Raw genomic sequence first — 15,070 nt, 5'->3', positions numbered from 1 at the left:
GTTTTGAGCTCACTCTCTCCCTCTCCCTCTTCCTCCCTGCTTTGACCCTTCGAGGTCACACAAGCAATTCTTTTTTTAAACGCATGATTAATTTCTCAGTAGGGCGACCGGCTAATGCATTATGAGAAAAAAAAAAAAGTGAAATGTATTCCAAAGGGGCTAATAGCGCTATTGTATTCCAATAAGCCCTTTTCCTGCTTCACATGGTTTAGACATGCTCCGCTTTTGATAACATGTCAGTGACATCTGTCTCAGGGAAGAGAGAGCAAGTTGCGCATCATCTCAGCCCTCACTAAAAAAAAAAAAACAGGGGATTTGTCGGTGATTGATTCATTAGTGATGTCAGTGCAGCCTAGCTCATTGTCTTTTTGTAGTTTTAATATAACATTATGGCTGCATTTCTTGGCGCGAGAGTATCAAGGCTTCCAACAAATAAATTATATATATATATATATATATATATATATATATATATATATATATATATATATATATATATCTATATATATATCCGGACAGAAATCTGCGGGTAAATGTTTAAGTTACGCTAATAATACATGAAAAAATCCCATAAAAGTTACGTGGCCTCATCACTAAGCTCCCAATATTTCTGAAAACATTTCATGATCTTTTTTTTTCGTTCGTAAAAACATGTTTGTTTTTTTTATTAGCTAACTGTACCTGTGTTTTTGTATCCTATCATCATTTCCTCTCATCGCTCTATTGTGACGTCAGCCGTCTCGATAGCTGCGGCCCTGCGCGTGGCTCGCGCCCGTCGGCCCCCCTCTCGTCCCACCGCAGCCAGTGTTCCCGTGGCGTCCGTCCGCGAGACAAAAGCACGCGCGGTGACAGCCTAAATTGGTTTGAAAAGGAGCAGATGGGGCTCGTGCTCTCTGCTGTGTCGCTTACGCACAAACAAACACACACACACACACACACACACACACACGGATTTGAGTGAGGGTAAAAGTGACCCTGTCATGTTTATTAAGATGCTATTGAGAAAAGATTGGGCTAGAATAAATTACAACCTTTTTAACCAGATTGAGAGAAATGCTTAGACAGAAAAAAAAATACTATACAAAAACAGGTTTGATTAGATATTAATTACTTTTTTTTGTCTTTCTTCTTTTTTATTACTTTAAAAGTTTTTGTGAGTTTCAGAGATTTTATGGATAATAGCGAAGGTGACTTTTCTGTTTTAGAGTCTACAGCATCTAGAAAAAGAAATGGCTGACATTAAGTTATAACTTCTCTCTAACAGATATCAGGATACAATATCTTCTTTTTGACTTGCCAAATTACTCACTAAAGTGTATATGCAGGGCTTAGAATGTGTGACTGAATAAACTCACCAGCTGTTTTATTGCATCCCTGCTTGTTTTGACCCTGTAGTAATTATTTATTTCATCTTAAATCTGAATGCCTGCCTCAATAACAGCAGCAATATTGTGCATCCTGCAAAGTTGGTCTAACCCCAGCTCTTTGAGAGACAAATTAGTTCTTGTTTTATCCAAGAATACTTCAGAGAAGGGGTCTGTTTAACAAAGTAATGGTATTCTCTATATAAACAATCCTCTTGAATATAGAGTTCAGTGGTAATCTGTTACCAAAAACATGTTATGTTTGACATTTACACTGTGAAATTTACACTGGAGGCGTACAAGGTTTTTGTTTTCTCCATCCCAGACATGAAACACAGTAGGCCACAGAAGAATTGTCCTGAAAACAACTTCATTAAGTTCTTTTAATTAACAAGCGCAATCAGTATTTGGGACACCACTTCACTGCATCCCCATGCAGAGTCAAATGAGATCCTTCCTTGCCTCCTTCAGCCATTTGCTGATGACTATGAGGCAGCTAATATCTGGGTTACAGACTTCATATTTAGGTCTGTGCCTTCATATCTGTAATTTGCCTGCATATTTTTAGTGGAAGAAGTAATTGAGCAGCAAGAGCAAGATGCCTGGTTTAAGATCTTGGAGCAGGGCTGTAGCTAGGAATTCCTGGGACCCCACAGTGAGAGTCTCAGATCTGGACCCCCGCCTAATTATGTTCAATGAAATAAAATTACGCTGCAACTTTTGAGGGCCATCACTGCCTTGTACAGAATTTGGCGTTAGCTGTGAGCTGGTCTGACTGCTAATTACAACATACAGACTACAGAGTGCTTCCCTCTGTCTGAACAACCTACACATGCATACAGAGCCTGTTTCAAAGAAAGAAAAAAAAAAGCCTCCTTATCGTTGAATGAGGGAATCAGCTTTACTGGCAGACCTCTGATGTCCATCTGCTGCCTCAATCTTTACTCTTTCTGTCTGTGGCCCTGTGGTCAGAAGGTTTTCTCCACCTGTGTTTAAAAGCCACAGTTCTGATGCCAGGTTCTTCTGGCTGTCTTCTGCCAACCTCGCTTTTAATCAGAGAGTCACACTCCTGGGTTGTTTTTTCCAACCATAAATATCTAAAGACACAACTCAAACACACACAGTCCACCAGCAGACCTCCTTTGACGGTGATATCTCCTAGTTCTGTCACTAAAGGTGGCGAGCGAACTAAAGTTCAGTTCAGTTCTCTCCCTCGGAGACTTTCATCGAGTCGTTTCGTGCGCGCGCCACCCTGCACGCGCAGGATACCGTCCGGGCTCGAGCGTCCGCTCCGTTTAGTTTGACTAGAGACGTCATATTAGCGGTTCAGTCGGACGGCGCGTGAATGAGAGGAGGAATAAAGTTGTGTGTGCGTGGAAAGGTGTGCGTGCCTGTGTGTCCTGGACGGTGGGCTGAACTCGCGCCGCACGCCAATCAAACGCAAGGCAGGTGCGTGGGGGAGAGAGAGAGAGAGAGAGAGAGAGAGAGAGAGAGAGAGAGAGAGAGAGAGATTAGGACGGCGCGTGGCGTCTCTGAAAAGCGAATAAAGCCGGCGCGAGCGGCGCAGTTTACTCACATCTCACGAGCTGCTCACTCGACGGGGACAGAAGCCGGTGCACTCAGTCCATGCGTTTCCCGGATATAACTCCGTGAAATCGTTTAGTTTTACGTGTCAAAAATGAGTTTTTTAGAGGTTTGTAGGATAAATCCATTTCTCTCGTGACGGAGATATTTTTTATTTATTTAATTTTTTTTCTTTTGACGCTGTGACCATTTGGGGGATTATTCTCCGGAGTCAGAGGTAAGGACTGCTCGACCACTGATGTAAAGTTGGTTAAAATGTTGGTGAAACTGTGAGACAGAAACAGAAACCTGGCTTCAAAATGATTTAGAGAAGAAACCGCTTGTAAAGATTTGTGTGGATAGCTAACATTCCTTTGCATTAATTTGGAATTGCTATCGTCTTCTACTTCTTCTTCTTCTTCTTCCTATTATTATTATTATTATTATTATGATTATGATTATTATTATTATTATTATTATTATTATTATTATAAAACTCTCCCGTTTAGTCAACTAATGTGGTTCTATGTAAGTTTAACACGATGCCTGACTGAAATGGCCTACACTGTTACTTTGCTAGAAACGAAACTGAAATAAAATCATAGAACAACTTCGATATCATGTGTAATGTGAAGCCAGTGTCTGAACACTTCAGTTAAGGTGTGCAGACTTTGTTGTTCGGCCCACACAGCTCGTACCGTATCAGTTCGTATTGCGCTGTAATGAGTTGTTCTAATTCAAAACCTGCCTGTTTAGAACATCGTAAAACTACATTATATTACGCTAATGTTTTCTTGATATAATGTGTAAATAATTAGTCATGAATGTATATGGAATTTGTTTTTTTGTTTTAAAAAAAAAAAAAAAACATTTGCTGACATTGCTGAAAGAAAGTGTTTTCTCTTTTTTTTCGGAAGTTGTCAATATTTTCTTCTGTTCTTAAAACATGACACACGACATGTAAAATTACTAGAATATAAATTGTCAACTTTATGAAACATTAAAGCCAAATAATCTATAACTTTTGATATTAAGCAAAAAAAAAATGCCTTGTGTTGTACATTCATCGCACAATTTGTAATTGTAATTGTGTTAATCTCAAAAGTAATTGCGTGATAGATTTTGCTGTCATCCAGCACATGAAAATGTATCGATACAAACTTTAATTTTACAGTACATTTTCTGCCAGTTTTATTATGATTCTTCATAGAAAATATATGTGAACAAATTCGGGACAAAAAATGGAAGGATACATAATTTTGACCAGACAGTGTCACTTAAAGGAGGCTGACTTGAAAATAAAATTGTGCTGGGGGCCGAAAAATGCCACATTTCTGTCTGTCTTTGGGACGAACTTTTTAGGTTACAACGTTTTCTCAATAACAGTTTGTGCTACATCAAAATACGAGATCAAAACATTAATTTGTCCCTATTTATTTTGGAGGAAATCTTGATGAAATTGTACTTTAATTGTGACAATTATTTTAGAAGAGTGTGTTATTATTCTGTCTCATAGTTTGTTCAACTACTGTTGAAAACAAACCAAGGCAAAAACACTCATTACTTTAGAGCAATGAACAAAGAGCCATGAAATGCTACAATGTCTATTGTCTTGCGGATATAATTTGATAAATAAAAAGATTGCCTAAATAAAACACTTTCTGTTTCTGTATTTTTTTCTGTACTTTTTTAATTAATAGGAGCAACAATAGCACCATAACATGTTGGATTTTGCTTTATACCAAACGCTTTGTAAAACCAGATCAATGATTATTCAGTATATGTTTCTCCTATGCCCTCAATAATTTTGTAAGCGTGCTTGTGATGACAATTGCATGTTTGGGTCCTTTATTCTTTGTTTTTTGCTTTACAGTGATGTCGCATATCCAAATTTAATTAGTTTAAAAAATAAAGTTTATAGATATATTTTGGCTTATGTCTTCAGATTGGAAATCACAATTACTATTACCTTTTTTTCTTTATTCAAAAAAAACAATTGTGACCTTTAGCTAGATAATAAATCTTTACTGTTTCATATTGTGTGTAATACAATGGGTTTAGAACATTTAACAAGAAGGATTTTTTTAGGATTAAAAAAATAATGCACATGGACCTCTTCTCTTCCCTTCTTCTCATGCAGGTCGTTCTACAAACACCTTTCCTCCATCATGGACAAGACCCATCTCTCAAGCCCTAATGATATTATAATGACGAGCTCAACAGGCCCCTATCAGCAGGAACCCCTGACTCCACCCAGATCTGCCCATCACCACTCCTCATCCTCTTCAATGTCCTCCCCCTCTCCGTCCTCCTCCTCACCCCTCAAGCCCAACCAGGTCGGCCAGGTCATCCTGTATGGCGTTCCCATTGTGTCGCTGGTCATTGATCACAATGAGAGACTCTGCCTGGCACAGATTTCCAACACACTCCTCAAGAACTACAGTTACAATGAGATTCATAATCGTCGGGTGGCGTTGGGCATCACGTGTGTCCAGTGCACTCCGGTTCAGTTGGAGATTCTTCGGCGGGCCGGTGCCATGCCCATCTCTTCACGCCGCTGTGGCATGATCACCAAGCGTGAAGCAGAGCGCCTGTGCAAGTCCTTCCTGGGAGAGAACTCACCGCCCAAACTCCCCGACAACTTTGCCTTCGATGTGACGCACGAGTGCGCCTGGGGTTGCCGCGGTAACTTCATCCCGGCACGCTACAACAGCTCAAGGGCCAAATGCATCAAATGCTCCTTCTGCAACATGTACTTCTCCCCAAATAAGTTCATTTTCCATTCCCATCGCACGCCAGACGCCAAGTACACCCAGCCCGACGCTGCAAACTTCAACTCCTGGCGACGACACCTCAAGCTTAGCGACAAAATCCCAGCCGATGAGTTAGTTTATGCGTGGGAAGACGTCAAAGCTATGTTCAATGGAGGCAGCCGGAAGAGAGCGCTGCCCTCGTCATCCCACTGCTCCTCCATGGGCTCTATGAAGTCTCTACAAGGATCAGTGGTGCCTCACATGATGGGACCCGACCTGGGTGCCCAGAAAAGAGCCCGCTATGAAGATGAGGATGATCTGGATGGAGGCAGCCTCTCTCCCCGTAAGACACCTCGTAGCTACCCTGTCATTCCTGTGCCAAGCAAAGGCTTCGGCATGCTGCAGAAGTTCCCTCCCACGTCGCTCTTCCCCTCGCCTTACCCATTCCCTGCGTTCGGCCTCTGCCAGCAGAAAAAAGACGACAGTGACGTTTCAGGTGCGCAGAAAGGAGCAGGGTTGTCGGGTCTTTTGTGGCCAGGGCGCAAAGACACTTTTTATCCCCCGTTCTGCATGTTTTGGCCACCGAGAGCAGCAGGAGGAATCCCTGTCCCCACCTACCTCCAGCCTCAGCCCAGCGCCCTCTCCTCCCTGGCAGACAACCCCTCTCTCAGGCAGGCCTTTTTAGATCTCTCAGACCCCAGCGAGCCCGGAGCTGTAGCTGGCAGTGGAAACAGTGTCAGCACAACCATGGCCCCGGGCAACGGGGCGACCGCACCCCGATCTGGGCTGTTTGACCCAGAGTGCACAACGGTAACCCCCGACCTTCGCCCTGTGACGTCTGAAGGCTGGCTCAAACTCCTGGACACCCCAAATCTCCAAGCCAGAAAGCCAAGCTACGGCTCAGCGTTCCGCCCTGTGATCAAGGATGCTGAGAGCATTGCCAAGCTCCACAACAACAGCGGAGGTGGCACTGGGGCAATGGATGAGGACTTTGGGGTCGTGGTGGCCAGGTCGGACCGCCACCAGCGGCTATCGCCCAGCAGCAGCTGCAGTTACGGAAGCGAAAGTGGAGGAGACGGAGAGGCAGAGGGAGTGGAGAGTGAGGAGGAGGGGGAGGTGGATGTGGAGTCGTCGAAGCAGGAGGACGAGGAGGAGGAGGCAAACTTTACGAACAGGCCGTCACAGACTCAGACCAACCTGTACCTCTCTGCACTGAGCGACAATCCCGGAGAGGAGAGGGGGAAGGAGAGAGGGAGTGGCGCGGCGTATCCCAGCACCTCCCCTCCCTCCTCCTCGGACCTCATCCAGCAGGAGTCCCCCAGCCTGCCTGCCTCCCCTACTGCCAGCCTGCCTCTCTCCAGCTCCACCCCACCTCACCGAGAGGACCCAGCTTACAAAAACGTAAATATCCCCCCAGGCCACTTTAGCTAATTATTATTTAAATGGTGCTGCAGTCGGGCAGTGATGTGATCTGCATAAGCAGATTGATAGGCTGGTTTCTCCCTGTAGAAATTGAAACAGTCACCCCACTCTGATCCTGCCTAATAGGCCCAGGTGTGGATTGTTTAATGGCCACGGCGTGTTTGTTCTCCCTCTGTCACCCCAGCCTGTTAGGGCAACTCTAATCTTTAACCTGTCGACTCCCACATTAACTAGGCCTCCGAGACGGAGGCGGAGGAGGGAGGTAGAGTCATGAAGAGCATTTTTAAACCAGCACAAGTGAACCCATCCGCAGATTAACATACTAGAAATACATCTCAAGGGAAAAATGGTTTTACCTCATGTTACAAATTAGGTCATAGCAAAGTAATGTTGCTATTACTATTATGAGTGAAATTTTGCACAAAACATATTAAAAAGATTGATTAAAAAAAATATAACGCTTGAAGTAAATTTGGAAAACCATGTTGACACAATCAAAATCAAGCGGCCTGTAATTTATGTTCCAATCTGTTTAATTCATCCACTGTATATAGTTCATTACAGGCGAGAGATTCTAACCGATCATATGTTGTTTCCAGCTTCACAAAAATAGAGACGAAGGACTACCTGCGTACGCAACCAAAGACAACTCCAGCATTTCTGGTAAGCACAGGCTTCATTTTTAATCTTTTAAGAATGTTAAAGGTGGATCATACGCTATAGAAAATACAATTTTGCTCACAAACATTGCTCAACAAAAGTACATTTGTATATCACATAAGATTTGTAAAATTCATTTTCTAAACTGTTAAATACTATTATCTTAGAAGTTTAAACACATTATGTACTATTCAGCATTTGCAAAAACCAAAATACGGTTTCTCTTTCTCTAACATATGTCATCTACAAAAATCACTTTGCTTTTTGCTCTACTGTTTGCATCGGTTGCTTGACCCTACATCTTTCGCCCTGCAGTCGTTTTACTACATCTTGGTCTCATCAAATGTTTGAAAAAGATTTTTTACACCATTTCATCAAAAAGCATTACACAAGCTATTTCAGCAAACTGTTACACACTATCTGTTTCATCAGACGTCCGAGCCAGTTGTATTATAGCATCTTTGTTTCATTTAGTGTCTGAGTGAGTGGTTTTATAGTGTCGCCGTGTCCCTGTGAGGCTCATATTCCTGTGACGTTTCATTTGCTCCTCTCATCTCCCACTCTGACCCTTTCGCTGAAGAAAATGTCTTGTGTGTGTTTTGTGGCGGTGTCGCTCACACACACACACACACACGCACACACACACGTGCTCAGAGGACACACACCGTGTGCACACTTAGTTATCTCCATGTGTCTGGATAACCAGCTCAACCAATGGTCCTTACTGAAAATCTCTTCCTGTCTTGCCTCTCTGTCTCATTTTCTCTCAGAGGAAAACAAAGAGCAGAATAGTTTCTTTGTACCGGAGAGTGAGACCTCAGCGCCCGACTACTGGAGGGAAAGCTCAGGTACACACACTCGATATGTTTTTGTGATTGTAGAGCAGCTGCAGACGGCAAACTACAACTTAATAGATGAAGATAAGACAGCGACATTTTGAAAAGGTACTCCCAGAAGTCTTATTATCAGAACGGCAGGGTTAATTTAATTTCTGCATTCATTTTTTACTGGAATGTAATTTGAATTTCACATTGCACGAGGACATCTGAGGTCTGTATGAGACATTGGCTTGAATCACGATCAGGTAAACAAAACGAAAACACTATTGCAAAGGCAGCTTTTGACTGTCAGCTGCATCTCTAAAAACTAATACACAGAGCGGGGATGTAATTTATTCTCAGCCAGACATTAAAAAGAATTGTCAATATTGAGCGGCCGATAAAAAATTAACACATTATTTTATAAAATATGTGTGTTATGTAATGGCGCCATAAGCTACAGTTGGTATTGTCTGTTGTAATTCAGCACACACAGTGCCAACGTAAAAATGTTCACACATAAAACAAACAATGCCAATTACAAGACTTTCATTTGGAAAAATAATTTAACTTTACACATAAATTACAATGTCCTCTCATTACACAAATGAGACTCTTCAGCTTCAGCTTTATCCACCTCCATCTCCTCCTCCTCCTCCTCTCAGACAGTGAGTTCAGGGATTCATATAAATACAAGGAGAGATGGAACCGCAGTGGAAAGCTGCCTCTGCCGGTGCTCTGCCACGGCTGCTCTCTTTAGCGGCGCTGTCGCCAGGGCTGTTACTCTTAGGGGGGCCGTTATAGTTCAACAAGAAAACATCAGCTCAGAGATAAGCAGCCGCGCTAGCAATCTCCATCCTAGACCCATATCACCAACGACATAATTGCCTTTTTTTCCCTTCCTCAGCGCAAAAAACCCTTCCCTGTTTGAAAAAGATCACAGCTTATTGCCTTTTTATATCTGTCAGGAAGACATTAAAAGTGCTTTATGACATCTGTGCCAACATTTATATCTACCCCCCCACTCCCTCAACCCCTACACACACACACACCGTAATGATCCCAGCGCATAATGTATAATGTATTTCGAAAAATTACACGAAACAAATTAAATGAGACCACCTTTCCCCTGATTGCCAAACGTCTCCCTGGGCGGTGGGAAGCTCTACGTGATTAGAAGGCCTGATTCCTCCGAGTCCCACCACCCCCCCTCCACTGTCTTTAAACTCTCCCTCTGTTTCTAGGGAGAAAAAATAATCTAATTTTCCATTTATGTAATGCAAACCGCCTTGGCTTTGACTATTCACGGTTAATTGACTGTCAAACGAGGTTGTTATCCTCGGGCACTGTCTGCAAATTTGCTTGTCAAATGAGACAGAGAGAGGAGAGGAAAGGAGAGAGAGAGGAGAGAAGAGAGGAGAGCTCTCTCTGTTCCAAATGAGAGAGGGAGCGACAGAGAGAGAGAGAGAGAGAGAGAGAGAGAGAGAGAGAGAGAGAGAGAGAAGTGTAGGGAGGCTCAAGGAGCCGGGATGTGAAATGACTGGAGGAGAATATACATATCGAGTTTGCTGGATCGCTTCATTTAAGGCGCACAATGCCTCATTGTCACAATTCAGACGCGAGCACACACACAACACATTCATACGTACACAGAACAATATAGGAACTTTCAGTGTGGTAAATTTGAAAACAGCGTGTGATGTGAAGATGTTTGTTAAAAAGGGGGAGATGGTGAAGTTTTAAATCAACAAGTACAGTAGCTTCCAGAGTTCTCCAACAGTCAAATTCATTTAAAAAGATCACGGACAAACATCACAGGATGATAGGATGATGATGCTAACTTTGATAACACTGATTTCCATTAATTTTCGGCTCTTCCATCGTTATGCAGACACTGGTGATGGTAGTAAAGTAACACTGCAATTTATACAAATAGTTTAATCTGGAAACTTGGTGGAATGGACATTTAAACTTGTACTTTTCAGCACAGATCTTCAGTGTTAAGAGCTGCAAAATCAATTTACTTTAAATTTCTGGATGAGAGTGTCTTTCTTATGTTTCCTTACCAGGAAGCAATACTATCCGACAGGAGAAGACTGAACATATCAGGGAGCGAGTGCCTTAAATGTCTCCATTTACAGTGCCGTCATAGTGTTATCACACACTTACACTGACATCTAGAGGCCAGAGAGTGAATTACAGCGCTCTGCTGGATAATGGCAGGGGTGTTAGACAGAGAGAGAGAGAAGATGAGACTGATACGAAATCATGTGTTTCATATGAAGCACTCTGTCTGATGTAGTGTTGGAATAGAGTGGTACAACAATTACTCCATGTGCCTGAAATGTTGAAAAGTCTTTGTCTAAATGTGGCCTGTCTCTCTCTGTGTTGTCAGGTGATCAAAGCCACGGTGCGACTTCTCCTGTGCCGCTAAAGAAGGATGTTGAGAACATGGAGAAAGGTAAAGACTGTTCATTTGAGTCACACTCACAATTCTCACTCCTGTACCACCGAAAGTAGGATCTGTCTTTACAGTATATTCATTTCTAACAATCCTTTTTGCATCTGTCTTCCTTCTCTTGCAGAGGAGCTCCAGAAGGTTCTCCTGGAGCAGATCGACTTCAGGAGGAGACTGGAGCAAGAGTTCCACGCTCTGAAGGGCACCTCACCATTTCCTGTCTTCCGTAAGTCTTTTTTTTTTTTTCACACTCTGAAGGGCAACTTCTCCTTGTCTGTCTTTTTAAAGTTCCTCCCCTACCATCTTCATCCTCCATCAGCTGTCTTTTATCACTGTGCTCAATCAGTGACTCAAGTGATAACACAGCTCAGACTAATCACAGATTGTTTTGTGCTAATTTCAGATAACTTCCAAGACCAGATGAAACGAGAGCTCGCCTACAGAGAAGAGATGGTCCAACAGTTACAGATGGTAAGACTACTAATGACACAATCAGTGCTGAATGCTGCTGGAAAATAAATATAATGTATATGCCTTTAAATGACTAATGTAACATCCTTTCATAGATGAATGATAGAAAAAACCTCAGTGCTTGCTTTGGTATTTGATTTTGAAAATGAACGTAATTAAGATCAATTATGAAATACTTACTCAATGAAATATAGATACAGAGTTTGAACAGGAAGAAAAAAATCAAAATCGCATGAGGAAATGTGACTATAATAGCTCAATTATCACTCCAGCTACAGTAGACTGCAGACATCCATGTCTTCAAACTAAAACAGAAATTAAATGAAGAATAAATAAAGCCCTCAATTGGATTCGATTGGACTCTTCTGCTGTTGCTTATGTGTCCATCAAAAGACGGAGCCAGTCGTTTAGTTTGTCTTTCATGGGTGAGCAGTCCCTCTGCAGTCGTCTGAGTGTTTCCGTCCACATCAATCACCGGAGCAGCTGGCAGACATGCTGACAGACGGCGTTTGTCTTTGCTTTCTGACACAAGCAACAACTGTATACGCTTGCGTGCACATGGCCGCAAACCACATCCACCAAAAACACACGCAAGCGCGTGCCGCATTCATGTAACCGCAGAGACAGGCGACTGAACGGGCATTCGAGCTAATTTACGAGCATGTGCGTGCACGCTCAAGTGCACGTGCGTGCATAAATCGTTCAAAATTGACAAATGCGTCTCGAAGCAGCAGATGGATCTGTCTGAGAGTAATGACACATTCGTTTCACACAGACATTCAAATGAATGCCAACAAATGTTTAGATTTATGTTCCTGCAACATGTTTTGGAAATTGATTGAATATCACACCTAAACTTTGTATGTTTCTGACTTTCTCTTTTCCCTTTGTTCTCTTTTCAATTTCATTATGATTTCATTATCAACATTTACCAGACCATATCAGTATACTGTATAGCGCATATGAAGAAAAAAAACTTAAGTATCTATATAAATATGTTAAAGTTTTGTCTGTTTAGAATTAATTTAACATTTGAATCAAACTTTTGCTTCTTTCAGATTCCCTACGCAAACATCATCAGAAAAGAAAAGATCAGCTCCCATCTCAACAAGTAGCTAATAGGTGAGTGTTTCTGAATGAACTTAATGGAAACATGTCAACATAGGTAGTTGTCACACGAGGATATTAACATTTGACAATTTATAATGCAAAACAGCTTTTTTAAAGCTGTTTTGGAAGCACGTTTGGCCTTAATTTGATCATTTACATCCAGACTAACATGCACTATCTGCAAATTAAAGTGCTATCTTTTACTTGGGGTAGTGATCGCTTTTAGATGTTTTACTTGCTTGAGAATTAGTTATCCTTGTCCAGCATTCTCAACCATGTGGTAGCATGTACATTATATTCTAGTTCAGAACGGCTTTCACTTTCACTCGCTCGCTAAACACTTTCTGTAACAGACTTTAAGTATCAAGACCTCAGTCTGTATAAGAACACTGAACATGAATGTGAAACTAATATAGGCTTTTTATTCATGTTTTGTCTTTGCAGATGGAGGCAACAAAATCCCACATTAGAGGAAGAAGCTGCCTGAATTTCTGTCCCATGGTCAATTAAAAAAACAACTTTCAAATGATAATTGACAGAGAAATATTGAAGAGAGACGACAAACAGGAACAAATATGACACTTCATAGTATATATAGACATATCTTTCATTTCCCTGGGACTGCAGTGTTGCTGCCTCTGCAGCACAGCCTCTGTTAATAGCCCTGCACTTCAACTCCGTCTGGTAGGAACACAGTCGGACCAGCTTGTGCTGCTGTTTGGTAGCACGCTGGTAAAAGTTTGACTCTTTGATCCTCTTCCCTGAGTCCACTTTATTCCCCAAACTGACTGACCTGAAAGGGGCCCAAACTGGCAATATGAGGGGACACAGACGGACTCCTGCTCTTTCCGTCAGACTCAAAGCTTTACCCAACCAGGACCAAAGCAACCACACCCTTCCTTGTTTTTTGTACATTTTAGGGCTGAAGATCACCAGGAAGGCAGTCATATCGCTCTGAACTTTTCCAAACTCTTAAAAGACGAAGAGAAAAATGACAGTCTTGACTGCTGCTGGCCCAACTGTACTGTACATAGACCAAACTGTGGATGACGATGGGATTCACACTAAGATTGTTGCTGTTATTATTGTTGTTGCCCTGAAGAGAAAGAAACATACCAACCTTTATTTACTGGCAACATTTGATCCCAAAGGGATTCTCCTCATCATGTCCAGTTGTGTTGTTTGAACAAACTATCCCTGTGAATACTAAGTATCAACATGATGCACCCAGAGTTTATCTGCTACATTTCCCTCACTTGAATATGCCAGATGAAGAACAAAACAAAGGGGAACAAATAAATAAAGTATCAGTGTTTTGGGTTTTAAACCTCATGATGCAATTTGATCAGTATTAACACAGGTGGGTATCACAAAAAGGCTTCGCGCTTTATGCAAACTGTACAGTTATTGAGCAGTTTTAGTATGTGGGTGTGATTTCTCTGAATGTACAAAAAAACGTACAGTATGACATTCAATGCATTTCAGATTTGACATTTTTCACCTCTTCTACCGTTAATTTCTGAGCACATTGAACAGCTGGAGAGTCCTTTGCCCAAAGGCACCCTGAAGGTGCTTTTTACCCTTCGCCCACTTTTTCATAGCATTTATCGACAGGCTTCACTTCCACTCAGAGGTGGAGGCAGCTGATTAGATTTGTGGTGTCTTCAGATGGACACTGAGAGGCCGTATCTCTGTGTTTCCAAACGAGCTTGGTCCGGGCCATTAGCAAGGAAAAAGACTGAAGTTGGTCGGTGTTGTATATCTACCTGTAAATGATTTCACCTGACTGTATAACATGTCATACGTGTGAATACTGAACCTCACAGTGTGACTATCTATGTGTTTGTTTGTTTATTTATTTATTTGAGTATCAGGGCTCAACACCCTGACTGTGAAATATAATTTATTCTAACGTGAAAAGAAAAGGAAAAAGACATGATTACGATGGTGCAGTCAAGTGTATGTCATAAAGAATAAAAATGACCTCAGCCACCTTGTTTATAGAATGAGATGAATGAATGGATGAAGCTGTCATTTACTGAGAGAAATGTTATCCTTATAAACTGTTAATGCAGATGTATTTAAATATGTTCTTGTAGTTTCTCTACTATTTATGTGTAAATTAAAAGTCTATACAATAACCAGGGTGTTGTTTCATGTTTAGGTCTATTAACTGTTAATTTTAGCCAGTGCCTCTGTTTTTCTTTTTAATCTAAATTCTAGATTTGGTTTGTCTGACATTATCATTTTGACTGATAGCAGCACAAGCATATTGGTGATTACAGGATTATTTCATATTTTTACATTTACATGATAAAAATAGATCAGGTCAATCATATGTGACTGGACAACTTATTAAGTCAAAGGCTTACATGGTGGAAGAATAGAAAAAGATAAATTACATAAAAACATACATATAGTACATACTTCTTAAATGAAGAGACCTCACTA

The 15,070-nt window shown here is 41.5% G+C and overlaps 1 protein-coding gene across 1 annotated transcript; it reads left to right on the top strand.

The window, feature by feature from the left end:
- Positions 1-2,988: 2,988 nt before the first annotated feature.
- Positions 2,989-14,659, top strand: skor2 (SKI family transcriptional corepressor 2). Its single transcript, XM_037117444.1, has 9 exons — positions 2,989-3,165; positions 5,068-7,081; positions 7,702-7,765; positions 8,533-8,610; positions 10,976-11,041; positions 11,166-11,264; positions 11,442-11,509; positions 12,568-12,631; positions 13,064-14,659. The coding sequence occupies exons 2-8, from the start codon at positions 5,096-5,098 to the stop codon at positions 12,622-12,624; spliced, it is 2,418 nt and encodes an 805-aa protein (XP_036973339.1). The 5' UTR covers positions 2,989-3,165; positions 5,068-5,095; the 3' UTR covers positions 12,625-12,631; positions 13,064-14,659.
- Positions 14,660-15,070: the final 411 nt, after the last annotated feature.

This window comes from Acanthopagrus latus, chromosome 12, assembly GCF_904848185.1.
Source record: "Acanthopagrus latus isolate v.2019 chromosome 12, fAcaLat1.1, whole genome shotgun sequence".
In the NCBI taxonomy this organism is placed as follows: domain Eukaryota; kingdom Metazoa; phylum Chordata; class Actinopteri; order Spariformes; family Sparidae; genus Acanthopagrus; species Acanthopagrus latus.
Note: the sequence above shows the minus strand (reverse complement) of the source record. Positions and strands in the feature narration are given on the sequence as shown.